The 16603-nt window shown below is 44.3% G+C and overlaps 1 protein-coding gene across 16 annotated transcripts in view; it reads right to left on the bottom strand.

Annotated features, from left to right (window-relative positions):
- PMCA (plasma membrane calcium-transporting ATPase 3) overlaps positions 1–16603 on the bottom strand; it is a 376386-nt gene that overhangs the window by 96255 nt on the left and 263528 nt on the right. For 14 of the 16 annotated variants that reach the window (XM_075696519.1, XM_075696521.1, XM_075696522.1 and 11 more), the window contains 5 exons: positions 11027–11091; positions 10874–10936; positions 8443–8637; positions 7665–7865; positions 5368–5610 (listed from right to left, as the gene is read on the bottom strand). In XM_075696519.1, coding sequence (XP_075552634.1) covers positions 5368–5610; positions 7665–7865; positions 8443–8602 — 604 coding nt within the window. In that variant the 5' untranslated portion in view covers positions 8603–8637; positions 10874–10936; positions 11027–11091. Of the gene's footprint in view, positions 1–5367; positions 5611–7664; positions 7866–8442; positions 8638–10873; positions 10937–11026; positions 11092–12572; positions 12750–16603 lie in introns of those variants that run through there. The other 2 variants (XM_075696513.1, XM_075696514.1) reach the window with 2 other exon arrangements.

Raw genomic sequence — 16603 nt, 5'->3', positions numbered from 1 at the left:
TTCATTTGTGGCATAATGGTTTCAGTATCGGACCTATGTACTAGAGGTGCAGTGTCCGAATCCTGCCGGCGGACAAATTTAATAATGTCTGTTTAATTATTTATAACGCAGCACTTTCTTAAAAATGATCACTTTGCAAAGTCACGAAGCCATTTAATGCTAGAAGGACAAAGCTTAGGCAAATCCATGTACTACCCATCAATCCAATGCAGGCTGAACTGCCCTGCCTGCAGCTCCCGTAGACACTAGCGCCACAGTTCCCTCTAGTAATTGTATGAAATTCTATGCTGGGTGGGGCATTGCTTATTATGCAGCAGGGCATCACAATACCTGCGGGACACTGCTCCCTTGCTCTCCTGTGTAGCTTCCAGCGCGCTAATAGAAATGAAAGGAGACAGAAAGCCGCAGATCGGTCTGATAGCTATGTCTAAGTTCACTTGTGCTTGAAGGATTCGAAACATTTAGTGGAAGAAGATTTGTGAGGCGACATTATTTAATATTAATGTCATTCTATGATTGTTCTATATGATGCAGCTGCGGCTGGCTATGTAGCCAGCCACAGCTTGATGTCAGCTATCGGCCAATAGGAGTCGTCTAAGCGAATGATGAGATAGTGCGTCTAGAAGAGAGTGAAGACAGGGGCTTCTACTGAAAAGAGAGCGTTTGAGAGAAGCGTGACTTCGTGATCCATTTGTGAGCTCCATGCACCGCGAACGAAAGCAAAACTTGGCTGAGATGTTCACACCACGTATGCTACCCACGGACTATGTTATTTCACCACGCCCAAGGAGTGGTTAGGGACCCTTTAACCACACGCGGTCATTAACTTGGCGAAATGTCTTAAGAGCTGCACCTGACCTGGAAGACACTCGGAAGATCTCTAGACCTATTTTGGCAAGCTGGAGTTGTTCAACATGCCATAGATGTATCACTAGAGATAGATGTCATAAGTTTAGCTGTGCAGTATAGCTCAGTGCAACATTAGAGTAAGCTAGTAAGCTGCATATGCAATTGACCGCCTACAGTAACATGGAGGTCATCACGTCAACACCTGCACAGGCCTCCTAAACATGTGTGCATGAATGGACAATCGCATTACAAGCACAGCTTAGCACTGAACCTTATGCACCCTAAAATAATGTGCATCAAGTGTCAGAGACAGCAAACTACGCCTGAACCAAATACATAAATACACTGACCAAACACACTTTTACAGCTGCTGCTCTCTTTTTGTCTGCACCTAAATAAATCAGCTCTCTAATCACCATGACAGGCGTTACAACACCTGTCCTTTTTGCCAGTTTAAACCTTAAACAGACATTAGAAGTTTTGCTTATAATTGAAACCACTCAGGTATAACTTCTATGGGGGCATTCTACAGCCAAATCATAGTTTCTCACTATATTACCTAGAGGGAAATCTGGCATCACAGTGCGAATTTCCTAACAGGCACTGTGCCGTCATCATGGGAATGATAGTCCAGCAAAGTTCACTCAACCGCAGTGCCCAACGAAGTGAAGAAAACAAGGACAGACAACAAACTGTCGCAAAGCAAGCGAAGAGCTTGTCATCTGTACTACAAATTTAGCAACCCGTCAATACTTCTGCATTTCATATAGTTGTACATCCAAGCACAAGTCCTCATAATTGAATTAAACATGTTTTTGTGTAATAACAAAGGTAAAACAGTTTCTTACATGCTATTTTAGTAGGAAACAAACCGGTGTGCCAGAAAGGATGGTGCTAGCCAGGTGCTTCCTGGCTCTCCAAGAACAATTTTCATCTGAAGCTACCATATCCCAGCATTCCCATGCATACAAGAGCGCAGCAGCGCCAGATTTCCCTCCAGATGATATAGTGAGAAATCCTATGAGCCAAATAGCAAAGCATTGCATTTTTTATTGGTAATCTAACATTTCAGCACAGTGTAATCAGTCTTGAAAAATGTGCACCAGACTTCAACTGCTTGCACAAGATGCATAGAGACACCAGCGCCAATTCTATTTGCCTGCTCCCCATTACATACATCCAGAATAACGTGTGAAAACGAAAATCTATTTGCCTGCTCCCCATTACATACATCCAGAATAAAGTGTGAAAACGAAAAATAAGGTCAGTGCTCCTACCTGATCATTGCTTTTTTTAGTTGTAGCAGCAACGACGACAGAAATTATGGTTACCAGTTCACAGCAATGGCAACTATTTTCATTGGCCAGCACTGCTCTCCTGTTTCACAGTTTGTGGACGTGGTATCACACCCCAGTAAAGCACCTGTTGCTACAACTCAGAGCTGCGAAAGAATGGTTTTCTTTGCTGTGATAGATACCATGATGGTGTTGTGTTGTTGGCTTCACCGCATAACTTCCACATAAAGGGACACTAAAGAGAAATGTTAGACTAACCAGAATTAGTAAATTACACGACCGCAATACCAGGAGTGTTGGTCTCACAGGGAGCGGAGTCTTGCCAAATAAGAAAAAAAAAGACAAAAAATTAGACGAGCTTGAAGTTCACGCACTAGCTCCTTGTGACGTTCGGAGATTGGGGCACTGTGCTCGGAAATACTGAAAGGGACCGTGCAGCCTCTATCCTCCAAAATAGAGAACACACTAGAGCAAGTGTGAAGCCTTTCAATAAATATATTCTCTACAAGTTCTTTTTTTTAATACCGTATAGTACTCCGTTTCGTACATAGTAGGCAACGATGCAGAAGCTACACAAGCTGCGATCATAGAGGTCTCACTCCGCGCCTTTCGTGGAGCAGTCTTTTTTTATCCGAGCAGTCTTTTTTTATCCAATTTTTCAACGGAAGATCTACATCATATATTATAACCACAACTTGCGGACACAAGCTTACATGAAAATATTTATTACTTATGCACACTGCTGCTTCCAGTATAGATGACGTACTACATTTCAATATCAAGCACAACTACTTTCAGATCTCTGGCACCTTTCATGCAATAAATGTCATATTTTGTGACATAAATGTATAAGAGTTAATTTTAAATTGAATTACATGGCACGCACCTACATGACTATCATTCATATGTGGCACACTATTTTATGGTTTCAAATGTGAGCGCTGAGAGAAGTCCTTCCAGCTATCATAACATTGCCTGCTATGTATGCAATGGAATATACTGATAATGGAGATGTAAAGAATATAATGTTTACTTTCCTCATTCCTCCCGAATACGTATCGTCTCAGCTGGGGCGGCAATGATAGCAATACCCTGCCGAGTGCTCCTTTCTTACTTTTCCTTTCCGCGGCGCACTTGTGGTAACTCTTCGAGGTTGGTGTCCAACAAAGGTGCCCTTTATGAGCACGATGCATTGACAACTGCCACTTCTACATGTGCTAAGACTGCAGAGATGTGCATGCGTGTGCGAGCTTTCACTCAGGAGTTACTCATGATCATGATTTGCTGCTCAATGGCTGGTTTTAGAGAGGAGGATCGTAATAGAAAACGCCTAGTATAGAAGGGGTATCGAAAGCAACAGGAGAGAGCGCTAGGGTTGAGGAATGGGCAAGTTGGTATTGCATTCTAAAACTGGTACAGCACAAGATAGAAAGGAAGAAACAAGCCGAGTGCTCTGTTCTTTCATCTGACCAGCTCTGTACCACTGTACCAGTTTTAGGAGAGAACAATTTTTTTATGCAAAACTGGGCTCTCTACTGCATGCAGCGCAATAGTTGTTGGCTCACATGTCCATAGCAACACTACTTACAGATGGCAAAATTTTTTTACCAAGTTTGAAAAATGTTGCAATGCCCCTTTATTAGTTCACTGATAAAGAAGGATTGATTATATTGCATTCTAAGAGAACTAAGGACTCAACCTATTGTAACATTACCTGAACAGAAAGAAGTACAGTCAACCACAAAAGTTTACAGACTACGAGATCTCAGAAAACATTCAATTTCCGAGCAGCCTGTAACAGATGTCAATAAAATCGAACATCACAATGTTCACATATAATGGTACAGGCTGTAAATGCAAATACTAAGCTACTTTGTGAGGCAGAGCAGATATTCAGCTTTTTCTCAGATTCTGTACTCCGTAAAATTTTGTACTTTGAAATCCACGATGCCATCTAACATACCAGTGTTATGGTTCGTCCATGAAATTCAATAGGGGAGACTTGGCCCTCCATTATCTCCAAATAGCAAACCTTCTTCCACCAAATAGATGAAATGCAAGTCGCATATTGAAATAAAGACCTCACCAGACTAAACTAACTCAGTGGTGTTGTTCTTTAGTGTCCCTTTAAATGAAATGGTATCAAACCAACACCTAAGATTGAGTTGCAGTAGAGAATTTATTCGTGTTCATTATAATGACCTTCAACTGTGCCAGGTCTGTCCCTCAGCAGTACCATTTAAAGCAAAAACAAACAGATGAAACTGAGAAACCTCTTCATACCTTCAGCCAGCCAAGCAATAAGTGAGAGGGATACATACAAGCATTACATAAAAAAACATACCAAAAAGTCATTTCTTTTTGCTACGCACAGAGGGAAAAAAAGGCCCTTCTATCGCATGGAGTTGAACACACATGTGCCATCATTCTGATGCATCATAAGGACTTCACATTAATTATACAAACGACACTTAACATTTGTGTTTCAGACATAAATCAGCAAAACACAACAGCTTAATGTCAAAAATGGAGAAATAATTTCACAACTCTGTAGTGACAAGATGACAGATAGATCAACAACTCAAAGCTGCATTGCGGACTAAGATAAATGTCACAGTGAAGGGCTGTGAATTAATTTCAATTCGCCGAGTTTCTTCCATTTTCTTCAATGGAAGCCGAAATCTAAGTACATAGGCCATTTTCTTGCATTCTTCCCTCAATCAAACAGCTGCTGTAAATTAACAATGAACCCATAACTTCCAAAATAAGTCTAGAACAGGAGGAACAGCACAAAACAGATGCTGTGGAATGCTAGTTCTAATTATTTTTTTGTCATTTTTATATATGCCACTTTTCACACATACTAAGCATGAATGTTGCAGAGAAGACTCTGGTGTCTAGAAGAGTGTCTTATCACCTGTGCTAAACATGTTCCATCATGGAGACCGCCTACCATCCCAACACCAATACACACTAAACCATAAGTTTGCACTTGGCAGCTCAAAGCCACAGAGTAATGCCACAGGACAGAAACCTCAGCTACATTTCACAGAAGTACTCATACATTGAAAGCACCTTGTTCTGAGGTCACTGCGGGAAGTACGTTTCAATGGCTGAAACAAGCCCGGTCAACATACTAGTGTGTGGACTTGTATAGGGATACACACACAAAAAAAGGGGAGAGGGGGGAGGCAAGGTTAGACAGAAAGAAGAAGGTACTCACCATACTTGACTTGGCAGATGTCACCAACCACAATTTCTGTCACGCCGATCTGGTTCACTTCACCACCCCGAATCACAGCAAACTTGTGCTCTTGCTCTATCCTGCTTTGGAGTCCACGAAACTGCCGCTCCTTTGTGTAGTCATTGAATGCAGTCACTAGAACCACAATTACTACAGACACTAGAATAGCTACACCTTCTATCCACCCAGCTTCCGATTCACCGGGCTCCTTTGGCTTGCCGCCTGTGCAAACAAAACAAAGAGGGACCATCAGTCACCATTTGCAACTGCCTTCTAAATGAGCATAGATTTTCAACAAGGCATACTCAAGTTGCAGTGAGCCGGCCAGATTTCATTCAGATTTATTGAGAAAACGGCTTAACAAGTGAAAGTTGCCAAAATAGCCAACAGTCAATGAACTTGAGAGCATTATCGAATTTACTCCATTCTAATGCACATTTTTTTTTTATATAGAAGAAATGACAAAAAAATGTCATACATTAGATTCAGGTACGATACCAAAACGACAGTGCTTTCACACTTAGTCAATGGCACTAAACATCCTTAAACCAAGTATCACTGTGGTGGTACTATTCGTAATACTATTGTTGAATTCGCATTTTGTGCTTTGATTGGCTAAAAATGTGAACATTTTGGAATTCAACAGCACAGCAAAGTTTGAAAATGTCCACAACACCACCCCGAGTTGTAGCAGCTTTGAGCCCACTCCAGAAGATAGTTTAGCTGCCATAGCCTACAATGTGTCGGAAATGTGGTATCTGAAACGCCATAAACTGCACCGAAGAATAGATGCTTTGGAATTGAAGGGGCATGCGACAGTGGTGATAAATGATGCCTGGTCCGCACTATCTCGGGCACAGTAAACTTTCTTTTTCCAAGTGAGAACAAATCACCGTTATGAGAATCTGGTCAGTGGAATACCAAGGCCATTGCATTTATCGTTTCTTGAGGTATGAAAATTGGGGTGCATGTTACAATAGAACGAAGAGCACTTTTCATTTCTTACTGTGAAAATTGAGCATGCATTACAATCATAACATGATGTTGTTTAGCACAAAAAAACTGAAAAAAAAAAGAACAGTGAGAGGCAAAAGGAAAGACGAGCGCTACACTAGACTGTGAGTGAATGCCAGATTGTGAGTGAATCCCAGGTCGTGAGTTATCCTCATTACAATCAATGGTGCATTAGAATAGAGTAAATACAGCAATTGGTTTGGTGACAGACAGAAGCTTTGGCAGCTTTCTGCTAATGACTCCTCATTCCCCTTTGAAGCCCTCTATGCAACTTGCACACAAAACAGGTATTGTAAACACTCAAAAAGAAGAAATGGTGGCAGAGACCATTGGGGGAAGACTGTCGGAATCAAGCAATAGCTTACCATTGCTTCTGAATTATGCTGCTAATGATGCTTACAGGTTAGCTCTGTTTATTAATGCTATGAGGTATGTGGATGCTGTGGTGCTTCACTGCTTCGAGAATCAGCCCACACTACAAATCACAGGAAAACCTTTTTCAGGTCGCATATTGTGCACACTTATCAGGAGACTAGTCAATCAAATATTTGATTACAGTCTCCAGTATTCGACCAGAAAGCTGCCCATATAAGTGCAGGGAAGAGCTAAAGGAAAATGAGTTTTAATACCTGCTTCTTTACACATTAAAGCAGTGTCAGACAATACAGTAGCACATTGTGCCACCACAGATTATTCTGTAACCACAGTAGTGCACACACCCCACACAACTTATTGTGCAAATACACTTTCTTCCAGTGCCATGATTGCAACAAACTTTGCCCAAGCAGCCTTGGGACAAGTGCTAAGGTTAGCCACATTGCACTATAACCTAACTGTATCAGCACTCATTTTTACCTCCCTTGTTGCAGAATGTTTTGCAAGGTTGGGTTCACTCCACTACATTCGAGTGTGTAGTACCCGCACACCCTGGAATCCATTGCTTGACCTAAGCTAGCCTAATCAAATGCATTAACAATCATAGTAGCCACTAAGCGTGCTGAAGACTGACAATAACCAGTGCTAACACTAGTCACAGCGTGGTAGAACCTGCAGTGACATCAATGTACAGCAGCCTCGCAATAATTAATAATTTTGGCAGGATCACTATGTTCTGAATGCATTTTCAAGCTGGTTAATGACCACCAGTTTCATTAATTCAGAGCTCTCGGTTTTCCAGGCCAGAAAGACGGACGTCTAGATAAACATCCAGGCTCGAAAAACATAAGAACACAACAAAGTGGCAGCAAGCCTGAGAGACTGACCATGTCCCGCATCGCTGTCCTCGGGCTCGATGAAGGCGAGCACGAGGGAGACAAAGGCGGCCACCTGGAGGATGATGAGCGTCATGTCCTGCAGCGCCTCCCATACCAGCTGCAGGAACGTCTTGGGCGCCTTGGGCGGGATCGAATTGGCCCCAAATGTCGCCCGCCGGTGCTCCAGGTCCGCCGCAGATCCGCTCAGCCCTGCAAGAAGTCAGCCCCACCGTGGAATGCACCTTTCCACGTTTGTCGACAACACAAGTGCACTCGGAAGCACTATTCTCATTTGATCCCCTTTGAGAATATCAGCCTGAGTGCGCTATGATTGCATAAACTGGCATGTGGGTGTGACAAAATAATACTAGATTGTGACCAATTAGAAGCGTGCAAATATATTCGGAGCTTTCAAATAACAAATCAAATATTGCCCTATTTGATTTGGTCTTCGAATGGAATGGTCACTATTTGTAAATACTAATTTTTTTCTTGTAGCATTTCAGTACAATAGAACCTCGTTGATACTATCTCATTGCGTAGGATTGCCTGGCTCCAATGCTCATGGCTGGTAACACAGAAAGTGTCTTAATACAAAACCACATCTGACGCAACGTGCAGGCAAGTGTAGATGCTGTGCCTGTCAAAGTCAATAACATCGCATGTTCATTATTGCACAATCTGATAATGGCACAGGCTTATAACAATAAAAAATAGCTTTTCAGGGCCCCTGAGCTTGAATGCTTAAGACATACTGCAAGATACGATGGTCCAACATGGTACAAACCATCAGTGGGTGAGGTGTAGAGCTTCCTGCAGAGGTCCTGGATGCCCCCGTACTCTTCTTGGATCCGCTGGATGGCCTCATGGCCACGGGTCTCCATGAGCTCCCGCAGCTGCTGCAGCGTGACCCCATACTGGGCCGGACGACCCTCCACCGTCGCCATGCCCCCACCAGCCTGCGCCTCCTCCGCAGAGGACACTGCACAGAAACGCAGAGCCGCAACAAGAACCGCATTGAATGTACTTTATGGATGCTTCGGCCAGCCTGCATTCCTAATGCATATTCTGCATGCTTTAGCACACATGTTTGATATGTCCCCTATTACAGGCCAACTGCGAGGAAACTTAGAGCCACATAAAAAGTCTAGATTCAGATAGCACAGATGCAGACTAGCCTATGTGCAAAATGTTACGTTTCATAAGCAAGGGGATGCATCAAGAAAGGCTCGCAAAAGCAGACACTTCAGATATCATAACTGAAAAAAAAAGAAGAAAGAAAAAGCCGTCATTACCACTTGCCAGAAATTACACTACGTTGATTCCGCGACTCCGCGGCACGACCTCAGAGACTGGCATTGGTGGCGGTTCCGTGCAACGCGCTGAAAAATCTTGGAGGCGGTGTACTGGGCCTTATATAATAGCTGCTAGCCATACACAAATCATCTGCTTAGGCATTATTAAAAGGCTACTAATAAGAAAATTAGACAATTACAAGTCCTACAGCTTTTCCAAAATTGCTTCAGTAGTATATACTACTCCTTTATTACTGATTTAGCCTAAGCAAAGTTTCATTGCAGTTGGCCTTTATGAGAAATGGAGAAGAAAGGATAATGAGAAAAGAAGAAGTAAATACTGGTTTTGGCTCAATGCTATCAGTAATAACTTAGTTCTTAAAGGAACACTAAAAGAAGAAAGAAAGCACTAAAGCAGCTTAGACTGAGGAAGTATTCTTTTGAAATTATTTTTATTATTTTGCTGTACAGCGATTGCTAGAACAGGGGTAAAATTTCATTTTCTTAATTTCCTGTGAAATCCCCTGCCCCAGTAACAGCGTGACAAGGAGGATACTCAAGCATTTTCTCATACCTGAGCCATTGTGGCACCGCAAAACTTCTCGAAACTTGCCTATCTTTGGTCCTCTTTAGAATACAGTGTGGTCAATTTGAGCTAAGCCTGAGCCTACATCACAGAACTTGATCACATCATGGTGAGCTGGTGAAGGAACTTGAAGGTGGCGTCATAGCTCATACTTTGCTTTTGTGTCTTTTCCAGCTTACCAAGCCTGCTCTCGAGGTTGGCGGCTTTGGTATCGTAAAGGTGTAATTAACAAATATGGCTCAGCTCATTTTTCTTCTGTGTGTCCCTCTAGGCCATGTTTGGGTTAGGTGTGGTGGAGACAGTACATAAGAGTACATTGGGTTAGTAAAGCCCATGTGCTGCTCGGCTTATGTAACAAGGTTGGAAGGCTGCACAGGAAGGCAAGCACATTGTCAAATGCCAAGTTCTAGGCCCATTTACAGACTTGCTGTGTTCGAATGATACCCACTCACAAAAGCTAGCATACTCCTTACCGTGAATCTCCAACTTGACGCATCCTATCCCGAAGTCGCATCTTGTACAGGCATCACACAGTGCACTTTTGAGCGCCATCGAACCCAATCTGGATCGAATTTCTTGGTCATGATTGCTTCTTTGCTTAATCTGGGGAAGGGAGCCAATCATGGTCAAGAATTTCGATCCAAATAGTGCTCAGTCACAATCGAATGTGGTTGTGTGACACAGGTGTTGAATTTCTGTCCAAAAGTAACAAAGTTACACCCCAGGTTTCTGTCAAATGTGCTAGTAAAAATGCTCAAATCTTGAAACCACATCCAACGCAACATGCAGACAAGCGCAGATGCTGTAGCAGATTGTAAAAACAATCTGGAAGTGGATGCTACATGAATCACAAACAGAATTGAAGTCATGTGTTCATAACTCATTTGAGGCAGCATTTTTTACTGCAACAATGTACAATTTTAGCTCTAGCAGTGCCTTAGACAAATATAAACTACGTCAGTAGCTTTGCCTTTAAAGTATTTTGCTTTGAACTAATGATAACTAAAAATGAGGCAATTTTCAATTATTGTGGCAAAAGGAACAGATTAATGCAGACACACCCACACTAACACAATATAATTCTACATGCGGTATGATCTATCAAGGATCATAAGAAATTCCTTAGATTTTTGCAATCCAAAAGGAAAGTGACGACACATTAATTAGTACAATTCAGCCAAAGAGTTAGTGTAGCTTTAGGCAGGAGCTGTATAGCTATGACTACCATTGAAAGGCTGTTCCAAGAGAAACAATTGTTAAAAGTCTTACTTCCATATACTACAGTCTTCGAAGACAGCAAGGTGATGCAAATAAACTCAGTTATCGTGCACACTTACAGCTTATATCACAGGATGAAGATGCTGCTTATCATCATGCCCCAGTGGACCTATCTCTAGTTCCTGAAAATAAGGAAGAGAGCAGCTGACAACAACCTGCATTCACACAGACAACAAATTCATCAGAACACATGAAACCAAGAGTTCACTTACCGTTATCCTCAATTCTCCCCTTATCACACAGGTTGGTTTCCGAGAGATCTTGAACATCAATATATCTGCACACAAAACAAAGCAAAGAGATGCCGGGAGTGAGCATACAAGTGTCCATTACAACAACACGACGTGCCCAGACAAGAACACAATGGTATCTTCACGACTAAGACAATCGAATCCTCATCAAACTGAGCGAAGGTGCAGTGTCCACGCCGCACATCACCTGTCGAACGATTAGATCCCGAGTAACTGTTTAGCCTTACAGAAGGACCATGCGTAGGGCAGAGGCAAGGCATGCTTTTGTTGCAAGCCAGACAAGCTTAAGGGCTGCCTCATGACAGGGCTCGCAGCTGCAACAAGAGCTGGGAAGGCAGTGCAGGTGCGCAGCAAATACAGACACCGTAGCTGCATGGCCTGTGTGTAATGATGGATCACGTTTTGCTATGCCCGAACAAGGCCCGAGAACAACATGAGCAAGGAGCGCTTTTCCGTTTACCATAGAAAAACCATTTCATAGCAGGCCCTTGAAGTCATTTACGAGGGTGCACAGAAAACGTGCTAGCAATAAAGTAAACGGGTTGCTGCCTCTACTAAAAAGAACCGGTGCCTGCTAGCTTCATAAAGCCCGACACAGCCGTTCACTGCACAAGAAGGCCGTCAACAGAGCACATATTCCTGTGCACACAGCCGAAGTGCACACAGGACAAAAATCAATTTTGAAGAACCAACGCCTTCACTCCGCCAGAAACGGGATTGTTTGTTACTACTGCCAGTCTTGCAAACTCTGCGAGAACGCAATCGCACTAGCATGTTCCACAAAACACGTGCTATTCAAGACTTAATCACGCTGTGCACACAGAAGATTGAGATAAATACACGAGTCAGAGCTGCGATAAAACCACCGGACTAATGTGGCCCAAAAGCCGACGTTTCGTGCTGTCTTGCTAGTGGTTTTGAAACTTCGACGCAAGCAAGCAATCAACAAATTGACGTTGAAAGGCTTGTTTCAGCCGTTAAGCATGGGGCACGTCACAGCGCGGGTCAAGCCCACACCACCCGTGCGAAATAACGCACGTGTGAAGCGGCGAGCGCAACACGGCGCCCCTAAATTGAGCCAACCAGCAGTAGGCGTTGCAGCGGCCAACGGCAGCGCACACACCACACACACACAGCAACCGACAACCGCAGATGAGAGTCGGCAACAGTCGACTACAAGGAAGGTGCGCGAAGGCTTGTTTTCCAGGGTGGAACAGTGAACAAACAGCGTTTGCCAGGGCACCCGGAAGCGAATCCAGTCACTCGTATTGCGCGCCGATGACACACGCCTCTGATGAAAGCGAGGCAAAGGAAGCACCTTCACTAGAGAGGATGTGTATGTGGTATCTCGCTGGCAGCACCGCCTCGCGAAACCTTCGAAACAGCGATCTCAGGCGTGGCGCGCCGAATGCTCCACGCGGGAGGCGTGCGACACCCGACGACGAAGAGACGTCTTAAAGCGCGAGTCGCTAAATATGCGGTGTCCGCGACAGCAGCGCGAACTCACAGAGCCGTGTGAAAACCGTGCCGTAGCTGCCGGCGAAAGCACACACCTCGCCCAACTCGACGAGCCCGGGGCGCGTACCGCAGCCGGCGAGGAACACAAGAAAACACACGGCAGGCCGCTCACGTTCGGTTCCCAGCCAAGCCAAAACACACAGCTGGCCGCCCCGCGCCGCGTTTTCCCTTGGTTCCTTCGCTCGTTTTTTCGCTTTTCTTCTTTGTCGCACGCGCTGCCATCTGTGCATGTAACCAGAAACTAGGAGCTCTGGAAGCCTACCGAAGCGCCGCGAGATGCGATGCAAAACCGAAACAGCTCGGACCAACCAGCGCGACGCGTCCACTGAGGCGCGCTTTTAGAATTGCTAACGGCACTGAGTCTCGCACGGACGGACGGAAAAAACTTTAATGGGAAAAGGGCCTGCGAGGTTGCTAGCCCGGGCTCAGGCCACTCGGAAAACCACATATACGCTTGCTCGATAATGCGCTCTAAACGACAACGAAGTTGCTTTGCTAAACAAAAAAAATCTTGAAAATTTTGTCAATGAATGGTTTGCGATTGTAACGTTCGAATAAGGTTACGGTAAGGCAGTAACAATCTTACCAAAAACCTATCTTGACCTCTACGTGATCCCGGCCACGGCGGCCGCATTCGATGGGGGCGAAATGCGAAAACACCCGTGTACTTAGATTTAGGAGAGCGTTAAAGAACCCCAGGTGGTCGAAATTTCCGGAGTTACGGCATGCCTCATAATCAGAAAGTGGTTTTGGCACGTAAAACCCCATAATTTAATTTTGACCTCTACGTGCTGGTATATTAAGAGGAAGCTTTAGCTCGGGCCCAACTCCGACGCGGCCTATTCAAATACATGTAAAACGCAAAAACGTTTTTATGAGATAACCCCTGGACCGATTTTGATGAAATTTGTCGCATTTGAAAGAGAAAGTTAAATTCTAGTGACTGTTGCAAGCGGAATTTAGATTTAGGTCTTAAATTTTCTTAAAACGATTTTCAAATATTTGACCGTTTGAAAAAAATAGAAGCAAGAAGTTTACAAATTCATAGCTCTGCATCAAGAACTGATATCGCGGTTCTGTACGCGGCATCCATTAGATCATTCAAAGCAGACAAATTCAATTTGTTATTTTACATCTTACGTGAGTTTCTTACGTTGGTTACAAGGGTTTTGCAAAAGTTGTATTTCCCTATGATTAATTTTTTTATATATTCATGTGTAACATATGAATTTTGTCCGCTTTAGATGTACTATTAGATGCTATTCACATAATTGTATAATCATTATTAGTGGTTCAGTTACAGAGTTGTAAACTTGATAGTTTCGTTTTTTGAGAATTTTTGATTTTTGCCAATTTTTAATAAAAAATTGACGACCTAACTCAAACATTCGAAACCAACAGTCACTAGATTTTAAGTTTGTCTTTTAAATGCAACAAACCTCGTCAAATTTGGTGCAGTGGTTGCCGAGAAAAACGAATTCTCCTTTTACATGTATTTAGATAGGAGCACTCGAGCTAAATCTTCCTTTTCAAACAGTGTAACTGATGACAGATACGTGATAAGGCTTAAAAAAGAGAAATATAGTGGCACATTCGAGCCACACTACGGTGGGCCTGCAGATTGTTACTTCAAATGAACTTACACTATCACCGTGTGAACGTTCCCCACGCTTACTCTGTTTTCACGTTGTTTGTCTCATTTTCTGTGAAAACGACACTATTATTACGACAGTGGCTGCGGCATGAAGTCGACAATGGACACATCCAAATTAAGAAAAGTTGAGCAAACTGGGTATAGCGGCCATTTAGCGTATTTCCAAGGTTCCATAGCGCTCTCGATCTGAACACTTATTTTTTTTTAGACAGCATAACGGTATTACTGGGACATACATTCGCTCGTAGAAGCTCTTTTCGCTAAATTAAACAGCAATATTCCCTTGAAACGATGACAACATAAAAGGAATAACGTGTTTATATCTTTCACACCTACTGAACGTTGTTTGTTCAGTTTAGTGTTTTATTACAAGTCTAAGCGCGCTATAAATGACTAACTGCGCGAGTTTCCCGTACCAATAGCTCCAAATACTAAACGTTAGTTCTTACGCTCTAAGTTCTTTTTGTTTTTGTTTTTGTCCCCAGCGAAGGCATCATGCACAATCAGGAAATAATTCCCCTACCTTATCACCACATCCGCAGTGGTCGCACATCTATATTGTGGCGTTTTGCTGTTGACGACAATGTCTTGGGTTCAATTCGGGGCGGTCGCGGTGGGGTACGAGGGGTATGGGTCACTGCTTAAGTGGGTATGAGCATGTAGGGGGTATGACTCTATAGGCGAACAAGAAGTACGACGAGCCGTTCGGCGGCCTGGCCATTACAATTGCGGCGATCTGCGACAATTGCCTCCGGTTCGTGCTAACCAGGTTTTTACAGGCGTGCACGCGGTCAGAACAAGCCGTTCAGCCCGGAGGTGGCATCATCTCTCCTATACTTCCCGCTGCGGCAGGTTGTGCATCAAAAGGACGCCACGTTCTCGGCAATTCCTCACGAAAATCGGGGACGGGAGGGCACTCCAACCGGAAGAGGTGCTCGTCATCGAGAGTCGGTTGGTCAACGCCGATCACGCCTTGGTCGTTGCGCCCGGTGCTGTGCGACTCTTCTACTCCAATAAGGACGTCGATGCGTTCAACACCGATGTTGCCCCATACATATATGCACGTGACGTCACATTCGCTGCTGTCGTCTGCTTCCGCTACCTTCCGCCATCTTGGGGAACCTTATCAACAGGCGCACGCAAAGGCCTATAGGTTCCCCAACATGGCGCCACCGTAAACCGGAAGTCGCGGAGTATCCTTGTATGACGTGCGTGCATGCTATGCATACAGGGTGTGGGATATGTACACGAGGCTAGAGCAGTTGATGTGTACTCCGGATGCGGGTCTGGCGACGAGTGTGCACGCGTACAGGCCACGGTGGCCGGTATGACCCATGTCGAAATGGGAAATTTACCCCGTGCGATACTGCTCGCTCGGGGCAGGCGCCACGTTCAACATCAACGTGAAGGACGGACTCGTGAGCGGTGCCGTCGGTGTACTTCCACAGATCGAATACAGGGAAAGCCACGCGCGCGATGCAGTGCGCATTTGGGTGAAATTTGATGTGCCACATACTGGCCGTCTGGCTCAGATCAAAGCCAACTCGCGCACGCTGCTAGGAGACGGGTATCAAGATCATGGCCGATTGGGTACCCATCGAGTTGCGTACCTTCACACTCACCCTGGATAGAAAGACTGGACTGAGTTTCCGATGAAGGCAGTTTCCGGTGGTTCAAGCTAGTGAGGTGACCGTATACAGACGGGAAGAAATCGTTGACACCACCGTATACGTTCATCCCGGAACGTCAAAGAGGGACTTTGAAAAACTTTTTGAACGACACACATGGGTGGATCCTGCCGGTGCACCCCAATCCCATCGTCATTGTGGGTGACCTTAACGTCGATGTATCTCGTCCCGCCGGAAAGTGGTTCTTGGCGTTTCCCTTGGGAATATTCGGCTTTCAGTGTTACGTACACCAAGACCAACGTCTCCACGACGCGCCATCGGTCGTGCACAGACCTATAGCGTTTGCTACGAAGATCTCCAGTGTCGTCACAGAGCCCATGACCGTCTATCATAGCGACCATAAAGCAATAATCACTGTGGTCACGAGATCAACGTTAATACAAATAAACATAAAACGTGCATACTTATGCAATATTGTTTTGTTGTTTTATTTATATAGTAATATACAGCTACGCTGGTCATACACTTTCACAGAGTGGAATGGCTCTGAATTCATCATCATCATCATCATCATCATCATCATCATCGGCAGCAGCAGCAGCCTATTTTATGACCACTCTAGGACGAAGGCCTCTTCCTGCGATCTCCAATTGGCGATCTCCACACCTGTCCAGCGCCAACCGATTCCAACTCGCACCCGCAAATTTCCTAATTTCGTCGCACCACCCAGTTTTCTGC

Source organism: Dermacentor variabilis, chromosome 6, assembly GCF_050947875.1.
Source record: "Dermacentor variabilis isolate Ectoservices chromosome 6, ASM5094787v1, whole genome shotgun sequence".
NCBI lineage: Eukaryota > Metazoa > Arthropoda > Arachnida > Ixodida > Ixodidae > Dermacentor > Dermacentor variabilis.
Note: the sequence above shows the minus strand (reverse complement) of the source record. Positions and strands in the feature narration are given on the sequence as shown.